Source organism: Solea senegalensis, linkage group LG9 (assembly GCF_019176455.1).
Source record: "Solea senegalensis isolate Sse05_10M linkage group LG9, IFAPA_SoseM_1, whole genome shotgun sequence".
Taxonomy (NCBI): Eukaryota; Metazoa; Chordata; class Actinopteri; order Pleuronectiformes; family Soleidae; genus Solea; species Solea senegalensis.
The window spans coordinates 5413496-5429555 of NC_058029.1; the positions used below are offsets into that span (position 1 = coordinate 5413496).

Below are 16060 nucleotides of genomic sequence, written 5' to 3' on the forward strand. Positions count from 1 at the left end.
AACACTATGTCGCCCTTAAATTGACAAAAGTTCTAAAAAATAACAAAGTCCTCTGAACACAGCGCTGTGTAATGACAGCGCGCTACCTGTTTTGCGCATGCGCAACATGTGTTTCCCGGAAATGGAAGATTGTTTTGGAATCAGCTGCTTTACACTTGTTCCCTGTCCTGAGGTGATTTAAAGCCTTAAAGGAGCACTTAAAACTGCCGAAATATTGATAAACTTCAGGGGTAGTGTCAGTATGTTCCACTCGAGTTGACAAAACGAACTGTGCTGCTTGTGAAAGACGGACATTTTTGATAAATTGGCGAATCACAGTGGCTAGTCGTAACTAGCATGCTAAGTAGCTAGGTAATAAACTCGCAGCTTGTGTCAACAGCTTGAGTTCAGGATGGACTACACTGCACTGGAGGTCGACGCCTTTAAATTCGCCAAAACAGCCGTTACTTATGACCAAAAGGGCAAATACAACGAGGCTGTATTTTACTACAAGGTAAGTGAGAGACTGTGGCTGCTGCCTGTCAACATTAGCAGTGAGCTTATCTCACTTATAAACAAGTTAACGTGGACTTTCATAACGCAGCTTACCATGTAAAGGTGTGTCTAAAAGAATATATATACCCCAGAATTATGTCAACGTTTTTTACTTTCGGGTTTTCAAATTATTATTATTATTAGGATGTCATTCATTTTCGCATCTCAGGATATCAAACTTGGTAAGTAAGTAACTAAGTAAAGTTTATTTATATAGCACCTTTCACAGATATAAAATCACAAAGTGAATCCCAATAAAAATATGATAAAATAATACAAACAACCAAAGTACAAAACACAATAAACACACTACAATACATAAATCACAAAACAGAGTGGACACAAGTTAGGTAGGGCAATGTGAGCGGTAAAGCCTTCCAAAGTCTAGGTGCTACTACTTGGAAGGAGTGGTCTCCTCTAGTTGTATCTAGTTTTTTTTAGCAAATATGTCAATCTCACAAAACTCCATACATTCCTAACCCCCTGTTTATTTTGCATTTGTTTGCAATAGGAGGCAGCACAGGCCCTGATATATGCTGGCATGGCAGGGTCCAAACTGGAGGGAATCCAGGACAAAGTGAATGAATACACAGATCGGGTCCAGGCTCTCCATAATGCCGGTAAGCTCACCTGAGCAGATACACACTTAATTAAACTGTTTTAGTTTAGGTTCCTGTTTTTAAATTAAATACTTCCTGTTAAAATGTGGCATCAAACATTATTGGTTACATGTGCTCAGACTTCTTTTGTTTGTTTGATGTTGTTTTTCAGAGTCGTGTTGCTTTATATCAATCCACCTGCACATATTGACTGACTGTGAGATGTCATATTTCTGGATTTTAAATAATATTCTGACAACAACTACCTCTTTTCCATTATTAATGTTTTTTTTGCAAAAAGTAAGACTAAATAAATGATTGGAAAATTACAAAAAACAAATCAAAGAAGACCATTAACACACTTAGATTAAACTGGTCTTGTCTAATAAGGATTTCTTTTATAAATGTATTGCCTGTGTTACTTCACCTTTCTACCTACAGTTATTCTAATCCAATGTCTGTGAGTAGTAATAGATATGAGAATGTTAGTTGTGTGTTCGAAACTGCACCCTGAAGACATACTTTCTCTGTTGCAGTCTGACTGCTTGTTTCCATGACTCTCCTCCCACTAAGGGTGTGTGTGTGTGTGTTTGTTTGCACGCACCGTACATGGGTGTGACCACAGAGACTGGAAAAATTCAGTGCTGTGTGGAGCTACTGAATGTTTTCTTACAGATAAAAAACTAAAGTAACTGTGTAATATTTAAATACCCTTTCTAATATTTGTTTACATGTTATTTCTTTATTCAGTCCCTCCCCATCTGTATATTTTTTTTATTATGACACATAGGAGCACAGCTGTCTTAAGTAAGTTAAAGAGTGCTGTTTTGTGACTTCGGCATTTGAAGTCTCTTGGTTGGATTTAGCTCTGACACAAACTTACCAAATGAGGGAAAAATACTCTCTAACAGCAGGATAAAGTGGTAAACATTCCAAAACCCTCATACACTTGCAGAGTATTTTATGAAGCAGCTAAAATTGGTTTTACCTGCTGTTGCTGCTGGCAGCCTTGTTTTTACTGACATGATTCCTGCCCATCTTCTCTTGCTTCTTGGCACAGGGAGCAAGCATAGCATAGGCAGCTGTTTGTAAGCTTTATGTAACATGCTAATGATGTGCAAGTACCTCCTACAGCCACACTTTAAATCACTAAACTATATCCATTTATGTCTTAATACTGGTAAGTCAAAGAGAACCAGTTGTGGTATTTGGCCCATATCTTTAACTGGATACCAGTTCAACCAGCCTTATCATGAGAATCTCAGTCGAAAGAGAAAGCATAAAAAAAAAAAATGTTTGTAATTGTAGTGGAATTGAAATCATAACTAAATGATTAACCGTCAGAGGGTTGCAAAAATTTGAGTGGCAACTTTTCCTGCTCCTCAGTCACATATGTTCTTTGTTTACATTGTGTATGTTGTTTGCTCTGATCACTTCCCTGGACCTTTGACCCCAGTCCAGGCACAGACGAGCGACCCGCTGAAGTCCCGCCAGCAGGTGGACATGGAGCGTGCCCACTTCCTGGTCACCCAGGCCTTTGAGGAAGATGAGAAGGGAAATGAAGACGAAGCCATTGAACTGTACACTCAGGCTGTGGAGCTCTGCATTAAGACGGTGCCTCTCTCTCTCTCTCACTCTCTCTCTCTCTCTCTCTCTCTCTCTCTCACTCTCTCACTCTCACACTCTCACTCTTTTTTTGTCTGTCACACATTATTTCAACTTGTTTTTACATTTTCCTTCTCTTGTCCTGTTTTTCCGACAGTCCAGTGAGACATCTGACCAGGTGCTGCAGACCAAGTTGAAGCAGCTGGCTCGCCAAGCGTTAGACAGGTAAATGTGACATTTAATGTAGTCACCCATGTCAAAGGACAGAACCTCTGTAGGACCAGGCTGTTTGTACATTGCTGTGTGAACTGCAAGAGTTTCAGAGGCAGTGTGTGTTCATGCACCCTGCTCTCAGATTTGTTGTGTTGTTCATTTATCTTACATTCAACCTTTAAGTTCTGCACATCTCATGGTCTTTCTTTGAATTCTTTGAATTACTGCCTCACAAAAACAAACCATTACTCAATAACGTTTGAAAAGTTCTACAAAATGTAGCAGATTATAGATAATGGGAGATAATGTCTTAATTTAATTGATGGTAATTTATGTAACCAGGTCAGCAAAACAGATATTTGTCAATTTTCTGGTCATTATCATCATTATAGCCTTTGAGCTAAGTCCTCATGGGTGCTCATTTTTGAATTGCTGTACACCTTTATATCAAGATACTTGTTTTGTCGCTTTAATTAATAAAACACCTGCACAATGTTGTTTCAGAGCGGAGGGTCTTAAAGAGTCCCAGTCCAGATCAACTGCAGCTCAGGACAGGACAGGGATCTCTGCGAACAGGAATGTTGGTGGCAGCAGTTCTGGGGCACCAGTCCGCCAGTTTTTCCCCCTCGGCCCAGACTTCAGCCTCCATGACCGACCTCATCCCCAGCCGGTTCGGGCGGTCCAGTCCAGTGATCCTCAGGGTCAGCGCTACACGTCTGAGGAGATCGAGGTGCTCAGGTGAGCTGGCAGGGGGGACAATGATGGTTCTGGGGGAAGATGAGTGACTCATAGATATCAGCATACCAGGAGAAGTCCAGGAAAAAGACAGAGTTTACTAGAATGTGGAAGAAAGCAGTTCCTGGAAATGTTTTGAATCGGCTGTGAAACTACAGTGGCAAAATGAGCTGTGCAGGAAGTCCTTTTCCCATCTTTAGTAGTACTGTGCTGTTGGCATTATTAGCATGAAATACTAAAAAATATGTAAATAAATCACATGAAATAGAAATAGATGTTTGGAAACACTGAGCAACCAAACACTCACAAATGTTTCTCTGTTTTTCATCTTTAAAATCTAGTTTTAGTTTATATTTTTGGTGTTTACTCATCTTGTCCTTGTTCATTTTCAGGAGCACATCTACAGTCAATGGGATCGCCTATGTTCCATTTATGAGTGTGGACCTGAAGGAACGCTTTGCCTTCCCTGTCCCTTTCTCGTGAGTATGAGTTTAATTATTTAGTGGCAGAGTTTCTTTAAATATTTGAAACACAATAGCAGAGACAATAAATGCCAGGACAAACCATTCAGATTTAGCTTTGTGAATCATTTCTCTCTTGGATATTTTATGCAAGATTTTTATTAGGATTATCTAACATGTCAATAGAGAAAATTCTTAAACCTGAGGTGTTATCACTGTCAATGTTAATTTTTAGTGTCAAGTGTCAGATGTTGTAATTCAACACTGCTATTTTTATACGCAAAGCTTCATCACACTCCTTACTTCAGTGTGTGTTCAGTTGTGTTTTTTTTACTTCTCCTTATCAGGGACAAACTAGGGAAACTGGCGTTGTCACCCAAACAGAAAGCCATCTTCTCCCGCTGGGTGCGTCCAGACGAGATCTGCAATAACCCGACCATGATCATGTCTGTGTCCAGCTTCAGTATCAAACAGGTCAGAGTGGCTACTGGAGTGGAACGATTCAGCTAATGTAGTAGTGAAATGATCTCAGTCTTTTCATTTTCATCTAAATAGGCCAGAAAAGTATCTTCATTCCCACACCTATTCTGTTTATACGTGTCTTTTTGTAACATAGCCTAAAAGTGACCTTTGTTCCTTTTGTCCAGACGGTGGTGTCTGACTGTTCTTTTGTGGCGTCCCTCGCCATCAGCGCAGCCTATGAGAGGCGCTACAACAAGAAACTTATCACCAGGTACTGTACAGTGTTTTTGTTTGTGGCAAATATTACATAAATCCTGTTTTTCCCTCACAGTGTTATTCTCACCAGGGATGAAATGCACAAGAAATGTCTTTTTAATTCAATAAGACACTACATTTCCCTGAAAACCTCCCGTCTAATTTCGTCACAGTGTAATGTGGCATGACGCCCAGTTCAGATTAAAGTGTTTGTGTTGACAAGCAAAGAAGCACAGACAAACCGCGCAGACATCTGGAAAACAACAAACGGCACTGTGCTATTTATGGGGATGATGTGTATTGACCTTAAACTTCATGGACTCTACCTACTCGCTGTGCTAGTGTGATGAATACGTGATTTAGAAATTCTCTCAGATTGTGTTTCTGTGTGTCTGTCACAGCATCATCTACCCTCAGAACAGACGAGGGGAACCAGAGTACAACCCCTGTGGGAAGTACATGGTCAAGCTTCACATCAATGGTGTTCCCAGGAAGGTAATTTAAGACAAATCACCACAGTCACTCTCTCTCTCTGTACTGATGAGGACAGTTCAAGACGTATCACATTCAGCACAGTACAGCTGGCACGGCTGCTTCCAGAATGCCTGGAAAAGCCTGAGAAGAGAAAATCATGGTGCATATTGTGCTCTCGTGGAGCTTGGCTGTGCCCACAAGCAGGCATTTAAATCAAAACAGCAGGAAAAATTGGATTTATGCATACGTCAAACTCTTGCCTTTGCTTTATTTTTTTGATGAGGAGGCGTAAAAGCCCATGCCAGAGGTTTAGAGCTGTAAAGCCTGCCTTTGTTGTTAGGCTGCAGGGCCAAGTGTGACAACATTACCTTTTACAATTTTATGCATAAATCCATTGGGGGAAAAAAATCAGTGGATCAACAACTCCTGGGTGTGATGTAAAGTTGCTAATTTTCTTCATGGAATTTGGTGCAGGCAGTGAGTCATTTATCGAGAGACACAAACTTAAGTTTTCTGTTGGAAAAGGCTGTCGTGGAAAAAACGGTGAACATCCATCAATCCATTTTCTACCGCTTTATCCTCCACAAGAGGGTCACGGGGGGTGCTGTGCCAATCTCAGCTGACATAGGGGGATAGGTACACCCTGGACAGTTCGCCAGTAACAGTGAACATACGCTAAAGACATCTTTTATAAGTGGCTCAATCTGTTGAGTGTGCCTGTTTCTAGCCGTAGGGGGCGTACACATTACATCTGACTACTTTGTGTCACTTTTTCATGTAACTGCACATACAAATAACCAGAGCTATTGCTTCAAAATCAACCAAACTAAATTTTTCAATGTCTCTGGTGCAGGTGATAATAGACGACTACCTGCCGGTGGATCGTAACGGAGAGATGCTGTGCTCCTACTCCAGCAACAGGAACGAGCTGTGGGTGTCCCTGATTGAGAAAGCCTACATGAAGGTGATGGGAGGCTACGACTTCCCTGGATCCAACTCGGTGAGTGATGGTGGCCAAGCCATGAGATTTAGCTAATTTAATTCTTCTGATTTCACTTATAACTGCTCAGTCCAAGTGCTGCAACGATTATTCCATTAACAGCTCCTTAAATGTGAATATTTCCTGGTTTCTTTGCTCCATATAACAAATAAATCATTGAAACTTTTTTGGTTTGTGGACAAAACAATACATTTAAGAACATCATTATTTTCTAGGTTTGGTAAACACTGGAACTGAATAATTGCTGAAATTTTACTGACCAAACAAGTGCTCAATTAACTATGAAAATAGTCATTATTTGCAGCCCTAATGTCTGTCATTGTGTATGTGAGCAGTTGGGATTAAGGGTCACTCTGTGCAGACATCGTACTGATACCATACGTGTTTTGCAGAACATCGACTTGCACGCGCTCACCGGCTGGATCCCTGAACGCATCGCTATGCACTCTGACAATCAGTCGTTCAGCAAAGACGACAGCTTCCGAATGCTCTTCCAGAGGTGGACACTCACACAACTCTTTGTGGACACTTTTATGTCGCGTACATTTTTAAGTTAGAAATGTCTCACTTCTTCCGTCTCTTTTCGTCGGCAGGTTTCACAGAGGGGACGTTCTCGTCACCACGGCAACAGGGGTGATGACAGAGGAGGAAGGGGAGAGATGGGGTTTAGTGCCAACACACGCTTACGCTGTTCTTGACATCAGGGAATACAAGGTTGGCGTAATCATATTTACTTTCTTAAATATGACTTTACAAGATTTTATTTCATTATCGTTATGCAAAGGAGAAATAATGAAATCACAGCTGCATAAATTGTATAAAGTTGTGTGTTGTAAATCAATAAGTCATTAATCAATTTGGAAAAATAAGCGTGGAGTTTGGAGGGTGAGTTCAGTCGTATGAGTTGGAGGACAGAAAGTCTGATTATTATTATTTTTCAGCAGCACTATGTTGTGGATTTATTTCCTACATTTAAATCCTCGTTTTGCACAAATTGTAAACTTCTTTCTAAACACTGAGATATTCAATCATCATTTCTAAATTTTACCTCCTGATGGCCCGACACGTAAAACTAAATTTGATTGCTTTATTTATCTACTTTGTATTTATGTATCTAAAAATAATATTTAAAAGAAAATACAAAAATAGTGTTTCTGATGCCATTTTTGTGTTTTCTAAGTTTTTTAATATGAACATTGTTTGTATATGTGTTGTTGTATGTGTGAGTGTTGGGTTCTTTCTGTTTTTATGTGAAGCACTTTTTACAACACTTTTCATGAACCAAAAAAATTAACCTAGAATGTTTATTTGATTGATTGATTGAGTGATTGTTCTTGCAGGGGATGCGTTTCCTGCAGCTGAAGAATCCCTGGAGTCACTTGCGGTGGAAGGGACGCTACAGTGAGCGAGACGATAAGAACTGGACGCCCGAACTCCTCAAATACCTCAACTTTGACCCCAAGACAGCCCAGAAGTTTGATAATGGTATCTCCATGCTTTTCGTCACTTGATGTTACTATTAGTATGTGTACATCTGGCATATAGTAGAGTACATGAAGCAGAGACACTTCAGAATAATCTGATTCAAGACATTGTGGGGACGATGCTTGATCACTGAAGTCGGGGCCAGAAGACTTGCCCAGTCAGTTATGTCATGCTCTCACAGGAGTAGTCCAGTTATCAGTCAATGTTCAATTTTATTACATCACTGAGATTCATTTCATTTTTGCTGTCCTATTTTGCTCATCAGGTGTTTTCTGGATTGCATGGGAGGACCTCTGTCAATATTATGATGTCATCTACCTGAGTTGGAACCCCGCCCTATTCCAACAGTCCTCCTGTATTCACAGGTGTGTGTTGATTACAGGAATCAGTGCGAAGTAGGGCTGTGCACAGGCAGTAGCTGAAATCAGTATCCTGTGTGTGTGTGTGTGTGTGTGTGTGTGTGTGTGTGTGTGGGTGTCACTTTGTGGGCTGGAGACTGTAATGTTTGAATAGAACTATCTAACAAATCAGTAAGTTGACAAAGAAAAGTTTGTGTCTATAATCCTACTTTTGTCTTCGATTTGAGATTAAAATGTGATTTTGCCTGCATGTACAATTCACTATCGTCCAGAAAAACAAAGCCCTCTCTGAAATTTGTGAATTTCTCTGTGAGATGATTAAAGTATCTATCTATCTATCTATCTATCTATCTATCTATCTATCTATCTGAAGTGTGTGATGTGCTTTGTGTGTTCCCTCTGCAGCAGCTGGGATGGGAAGCAGGGCCCAGTCAAAGATGTCTACAGTCTGGCCAACAATCCTCAGTTCAAGCTGGAGGTCCAGTGTCCAACAGGTGGCGCTGCTGTTTGGGTACTGCTCACCAGACACATCACTGACAAGGTAGAAATACAGATCCATGTTATTTGAACTCCTCTATACATTCACTAATGCTTTAATCACTATTATGTTGTGACCATTTTATTTTCTTACTCTGTAAAGTGTCCTTGGGTACTTTGTAATACAACTTTATTTCATTCACATTATTATTTTTGTATTTTGACTTGATAGTTAAATATCTCTAATCTGTGTGCTTGTTTGTCCAGGATGATTTTGCACAGAACCGGGAGTTTATCACGCTGGTCGTTTATAAGACGGATGGAAAGAAAGTTTACTACCCAGGTGAGGAGTTTGATGCCTGTAGCTGGACTCAGACTACAGGAATTCCATTCAGATTGATTTGGTCCTTCCAAGAATCAGATTATCTAATAGTGCACACAGAGTTTATGCTGGTACCACTAAACTGAAAGAACAGCAACAGCCAATCAAACAATGATACACTTTTTGGCTCTTTAGGCGAATGTCAGCTAGCAGGCTACCACTGCATGTCTACAATACTTTTTTTTTATTATTATCCATACTTTTAACCCTGTCTTTTTATTCATGAACATCACAGCAAATACAGCAAAAACACTGTTGCCCTTTCTGTTTTCATCTGCTTCCTATAACATGAGCGATGCGAGAGAATGTTTTATAGTGTTGATATTATCCTGCACCACATTTTCAAATTCCATATGTGCATGTCAAGGTTAGAGAAAAAAGAAATATGCGATAACGTCCCTTCTTATTGGCGTTCCTAGCATCACTCACGTCTGTGAGATATGTTCTGTAGATGTTGTTTGACAGCAGCACTATTTTATGATGCACCTTTTATTCCACCACACAACCAAAGATCACTCCAGCTGTAGCAAATCATACAATGTTTGTCTGTAAAACCTTATAGTTATGATATAATACAGCCTGTCATGCTGACTTTTATCTTTCCTTCTAGCAGGGAGCTTTGCACGTTCTGCAACAGCACTACTTTATTCTACTCCTTTTATTTTATTTCGAAGATGACTAGTCACACCCTAACCCACATCACTGCAAAATGTTCCACAGTGTTCACTTCTCCTGTGAATAAACAAACCTCCCCACCCCCCACCCCCGCTCTTTCCACAGCCGACCCTCCTCCTTTCATCGACGGCATCCGCATCAACAGCCCACACTACCTGACCAAGATGAGGCTGACCAGTGCCGGGACACACACCTTCACACTGGTGGTATCCCAATACGAGAAGCAGAACACCATAAACTACACACTACGGGTGAGAAGTCTTTTGTGTTTGGTGTTTGCTTGTGCATTTTATTCTCCAACACCTGGTGCTGTCACATCCACTATTCACACAACCCTTAGCAACTAAAACACAGATGTTTGGATAGGCAGAAACATGACCTTTGGAAACATTAACTTCCACATTGTTTCCTGTCAGTTGCAATTCCATAATGAGCTGTAAGTAAAAAGGGCTGTTTACTGAAATGACTCATTTAAACTGAACTGAACTGAACTGCTCTCTCTGCTGAGCTCAGAATTCAACTCTCTCACCAGAGATCAAAGTAGAAAGAAGTTTACAGACGTCTCTGCTGTGAAATATTTACTTGAAAACCGAGTAGTCACAAATAAATGAACATCTTTGTTTCAAGGTCAGGCATGACATTTGTAATCTAATAGTAATCTTGTAATCTTGGGTGTATTGTTCTTGTATTCACCTGATCTTTCAGAACATCGGCCATCACATCTTTTATTGTGTGTGCGTGATGTTTTGGTTATTACATTCACTGTCTGACTGACTGATAAGAATCTGTTCCTTTGTCAACCAGCTCGTAATTATCATTTCTTTTTACCAGGTTTACTCTGGATGCAAATTTTCCTTCTCCAAAATCCCGAATCCCTTCACTCACACAAAAAGGGTACGTAATCATCTCATGTTGATGCTACATCCGAGTACAGCATAATAGATCTCTTTTCATCAGTCGTTGAGTTTGTGTCTCTTGCATCTGTTGATAGTTCAACGGCCAGTGGAAGGGGATCAGTGCTGGAGGTTGTGGGAACTATAAGGATTCATACAAACACAATCCAATCTATCAGATTAACCTGGAGCGCCCGGGACCACTGCTCATCGAGCTCCGAGGTTCCAGGTCAGTCTAACGCCCAGGAGTGATTAGCCAGTGTAGTTTTTATGCCTTATGCCAGATATTTTTTACAATATCCTTTCCAAAAAAGCTATCTCTGCCTTCATAAGTGTTCAAACCAAGTTTTGCTCCATCAGGTGGTTTCATTGTCTCTGGTACATTGGTCTTTTTGGAAAATGGTCGTCTCGTGACGTAAAATGCCACTTTCATGTGGGTTGTTTTGCAAAATATCTGTATCCAAAGTTCACATTGTTTGTAAAGCAGAGTATTATGCAAAACTACTTTACTGTGCTTTACACACTGATGGAATAATATTATACAGTACAAACAGTAGTTGACCCAGACAAATCATGTGATGGCAGATCGTAAAATGAGTTATATAGCCTCTCACACTGACTTTAATCTTTACGACTGGTGGTAAACTTCTGGTTCGGTTCAGTTCAGTTAAAGTTGTTACAGAAACGTCAGAGATTCATGACAGAATAAAAATCTTAATATCACTTGCAAGTTTCATTTGTAACACTTGCCATTAATAATAAAGATGATTTGGGATCATTTTGAGCTTTATCAACTGTTGTTAAAGGGAATTTGTTTGTCTGTGCAGGCAGTACAGTGTTGGCTTTGAGATGGTGACTGTGTCGATGGTGGGAGATCCAGGTCCAGCAGCTTTCCAGAAAAAGAGCAGTGGAGATTACAGGTACAGTCCAACATTGTTGCACTGGGGGGAAAAAAAGAAATGTATTGTTATATGAACATAGAATGAACAACATCAACTGATAAGAACAAAGTAAATCAACATGAAGACATATCATTTAGTCCACAAACCAAAATGATTCAGTTTTAATGATTTCTTTGTTGTATGTAGCAGTGAAATCATAAAATATTCACATTGAAGAAGCTTGTTTCAATTACCTTTTGTTTACCATTTATGATGAAGGGATGTCTCTGTCCAAATTAATTTAAGTTGCTTTCAGACCTGCACTGAAGTCTGCACGTTCTCCAAAGGATGTCTGGCCCCAGATCTGTTGACATTTTCCTGAGTTCTTTAGAGAGTAAAATAGCGGCCTCAACGTTTTTCCAAAATGGCTGCCGAGTTTAAAAGATGTTGGTACAAGTGAACATTTGTAGAAGTTTTCTTCAGCACAACAGAGAATCAATCACACCGAGAAAGCCGAGTCATTAGCACAGAAACATCAGCGTTATGTCTGTCAGACACACTGAGGTTCACAGTCTGGTCAGTGGTCTGTCATCATCCTCATCATCATCATCATCATCATCATTACACAACAATGATGTGAAATTCATTTTTCAACCTCAATTTACGGACACGGTAATGTACAACAAGACTTGAACGCTTGTAGAGAAACCTAAAGAAGTGTCATAATTTCAAAACATCCCAGTACTTTACATGACATCATTATGAAAGCACACTGTGTGTTTGGGTCATGAAATCATTTTCCATGTTGATCAGCTCCTGCCACTCGTGACAAATCTGGACTGTGATGGATTAATGGTAAAAAAATAGACATGACCACATTTCTTTTATAAAATTGATTAACCACAAACAGAAATACTTACATGATCGTCCATTGTCAAGACCGTTTAAGATCTAATGTGTCACGTCATGCTTGGCGTCCAACATACACTATTTTCCTTTAACGCGTGTTGTTCTTTCTCCCTTCTGCCCCAATATCTTTTTACAGTACAGTACAAAGGCCTCAAAGACTCAGAGGAATATTTAAACTCAAGTAAATGAAGCAAATAATCTGCATTTATATCTTTGCCTCACAGGATTCTCTCAATTTGTGTGCCCTGGTACAACTGACATGACGTTCACATCTACTTGCATCTCTGACCCCGTTTGCGATCTCACTGCATGAACACACCTTTGTTTCACTTTGTTTTTCCTCCTCTTCTCATTTCCTCAGATGTGGTTTCTGCTACATGGAGGCAGACCATGTCCCAGCGGGCATCTACAACGTCATACCCACCACTTTCCTCCCCAAACAGGAAGGACCTTTCTTCTTGGACTTTGCCAACACCTTGCCCCTCAAGGTCTCCCAGCTCCAATGAAGACGGCGCTGGAGGAGTGGATGACGCAGGGATCAAGAGGACGGTACTTACCAGGGCTTCGAGGGATAGTCCTGATTTTTCAGTTTGAATGTGATAAAGTGATCAAGACCTCCATGAAGCCCAAAGAGAATGTGACTATTGACCTCATCTCCCACAGCCTTTCCTTGTCTCCTATTGCTGATGTTAACAGACATTTTGTGGACTTGGACCTTCTACACGGATAAATTACGTCAAGGAATAACTCTCTTGCTAAAGAGACATGAAGAGGATCTTTTAATATGGAGTGGTATGGTAACCAACCAATTTTGACTTGAACTTATAGCATCCTCTGTGCTGTAGGTTCCTCTACCATGTGGATGAAACGGCATCGACGTTGCTCTGATAAATCAACCAAATCTGACATGATTTCATGAGCCGGTGACAAGGTGTTGAGTTATGCATCATGGCCGTTGAAAGCAACCAAGTCGTTTCAGGTTCTGTTTTGTCGATGAATGAGTGTCTCAGGTGAGGGAGTTGTTGTCAAGTGAATTTATGGTCTTCATAGTTTGAGCCCCTGAATTTCATTGGTTAAAGATTTGAACCTTCAGCATTGAGAGGATATGTCAGACACGCAGTCAAGATCATGCTACTTGACTCTGTGTTTCCATCCATCTGTATGTAGCAGGGGTGGGAATCGCCAGAGACGCCACGATATGGTATTATCATGATATTTAAATCTCAATACTGCAAAATACTGGGTATCTGTGAAGTCATATATTGAGACATACTCCCATTTTATTTAAAAAAATTCTATGCTAAAAAAAAAAATGGATACATGATATCACCACATAAGATATCGCGATATTTCCCCTAATATTTATGTACATTATAAATGTGCGTCCTAGAAATCCTGAATGGAAACACGCATGGAATCCCAAGTATTTCACGGTCAGCAACCCGACATAGCACCTGGTAGCCCTCCTAGGAAGTGAAAGCTGTTGTTGATACAATGGAAAAAGGGCAGCATTTTGTGTTTTTAATTTAATGGAGTCATCAGAAATAGAAAGTAAAAAAGTTACTGTTGTGATTTCAAAAAACAGTAATAACTACAGTTGTCACTTACTGTTGTTCACTGTTTTTCAGTTGAAAAATCCTACATGTAAGTAGGAGATTATGAACACCGAGTATCACTGAAATAGGACAGCAATGGTCATCTTTGAGATGCTCATTACTGCAAAACTACCTGAAAACGACGCTGTTGCAGTGTGCGACAGCCACGACACAAAACAAAACATCCAAGAGTTCGTCTCTGCCAAAATTGTAAAAGCTCTTCATTTATAAAGTGAAACCAGGATGAAGGGAAAGTTAGTTTCCTCATGTGACCTTGGAGGTTGTTGTATGTATGTTGTTGTTGTTGTTGTTGTTGTTGTTTAACTTCTCAGGAGCAGTGCAGCAGAGCAGCACCACAGGGAATCCAGTATGGCAGCGGTTGAATGATGTCACTTCATGTTGTCTGTGGATGTGACGGCTGAGTGACGCATGATCTGCCTGGTTTCACGTCAGCACTGCTTGAAACAGGTATCATGTGATGAACCTGTTTGTTTGTGTGTGTGTGTGTGTGTGTGTGTGAGAGAGAGTCGGAGAGAGCATGTGTGTGTGTTTTTACAGGAAAATTTAAATGTATTGCCAAGTACGCATCATCTATTTACATATAAGTTACAGAATTGCACTTTTTTTAAAATCATTTCTCAGTTTGAACATTTACGGCAGATCTACTCGTCTGAATTCATGTTGCCTCTTCAGTTTTGTGTTTAAAAATGTAATTTGTAAAGCACATTAAAAACAACAGGAGTCAAGCCACAATGCTTTGTAGTCTAGGAGAAGTGACATTATAGTTATTGTGTTAATTAATAACACAATAACAATAACACAAGACAGAAACAGAGTAAAGTAAAGACGGCAGGACTATAGCCTTCACAATACTGTAACAAAAACCACCAGTAATTTCATTTGGACTGAATGGAATAATTCACAGTCGTTAACCTGTCGCTAACTGACCCGGTTACCTGTGTGGTTTGTTTTCATAATGTATCCTAATAAGTTGTCCCACAAATATTAATATTTATAAGTGTCTCTCGCACAGAGAAGACGATAAAAACAAATTTGTCACAGTCTTTCTAGACTAGAAATTAATAATATATTCATAATAACAATAATAATAAAAGTAATTTATATATACAGCACTTAGCAAAGTTATAAGTGCTTAATGGTTAAAGTCAGTGGATAAAAAGTCAGAAACAAAAACCCAATGGAAATAAGAATAATGTATGAAGAGAATTTTACTAGTGTGGGATGAACAAAGTCTAATATGATCTAAATATGTACAACAACACAGTTTTAAGTGGTGATTTAAAAGAAAGTAGGGATGTGATTTAAAATATATCAGTGTTGATGAACAAATCTTGTCAGAAAAAACAAATACAGATATTCAGTGTTTTGAATATGCCAAGCATACGAATATACAACTTGAAACAAGATAAAATAACTCTCTCTCTCTCTATATATATATATATACTTATTTGCCACTTTATTAGGTACACCTAGCTAAATGTAACGCAGACCTGCAAGAAAGCCACCATTTTTCAAAGCAAGAAGGTTCCTGGTTCAAATCCCAGTTTCTGCACAGTTTTTGTTGTATTCCAGGGTCAGTCCTTGAAATCCTTGAAAGTTTGTGAATTTGAAAAGACAAATTCAAGGCCCTTGAAAATTATTTCTGCTATTTGGGTAAACAGAATAATTTACCAGTGGTGTTGTGATGTGAGATTCTGTGTAACGTTAAGCAAGAGAGAGCAAATGACGACATGATGTCTGTGAAATGAAAATTTCAAGATCTCTGTCTCACCAAAGAAATATGACAAACACCGACTTTGACCAAGATCCCTTGTCCAGATGCAGAGCAGAGCGTGCTGCAAATGAGTAAATGTGGACACCAGGAGCAAAGCAGATTCGACCTCTACATTTGAGGGAATTGGTCCTGGAAAGTCCTTGAAAAGTCCTTGAATTTGATGTCAACCAAGGTGTGGGAACCCTGTGTTTTCTGTGGAGTTTCCTCACAAGAGCGAAGGCTGTGAGATGCTTGTGAGATGTACTCAGTGCAGAGACGTCCACTCACAAAC

General features: G+C 39.7%; 1 protein-coding gene across 1 annotated transcript; it reads left to right on the forward strand.

Annotated features, from left to right (window-relative positions):
• Window positions 1-113: 113 nt before the first annotated feature.
• capn7 (calpain 7) lies at window positions 114-15766 on the forward strand. Its single transcript, XM_044034741.1, has 21 exons — window positions 114-493; window positions 1046-1154; window positions 2590-2747; window positions 2896-2963; window positions 3456-3689; window positions 4079-4165; window positions 4495-4621; window positions 4795-4880; window positions 5266-5359; window positions 6192-6338; window positions 6731-6837; window positions 6932-7052; window positions 7679-7823; window positions 8089-8188; window positions 8588-8723; window positions 8927-9002; window positions 9822-9967; window positions 10548-10610; window positions 10708-10838; window positions 11437-11529; window positions 12761-15766. The coding sequence occupies exons 1-21, from the start codon at window positions 392-394 to the stop codon at window positions 12903-12905; spliced, it is 2475 nt and encodes an 824-aa protein (XP_043890676.1). The 5' UTR covers window positions 114-391; the 3' UTR covers window positions 12906-15766.
• The last annotated feature ends 294 nt before the right edge of the window (window positions 15767-16060 follow it).

Bases quoted from the DNA above. Each gene is read 5' to 3' on its own strand.
- capn7 (XM_044034741.1), top strand. From the start codon at position 392: ATGGACTACACTGCACTGGAGGTCGACGCCTTTAAATTCGCCAAAACA. The intron at 494-1,045 runs GTAAGTGAGAGA...TGTTTGCAATAG, and splicing joins AGGCTGTATTTTACTACAAG to GAGGCAGCACAGGCCCTGAT. The intron at 6,838-6,931 runs GTGGACACTCAC...TTTCGTCGGCAG, and splicing joins TTCCGAATGCTCTTCCAGAG to GTTTCACAGAGGGGACGTTC.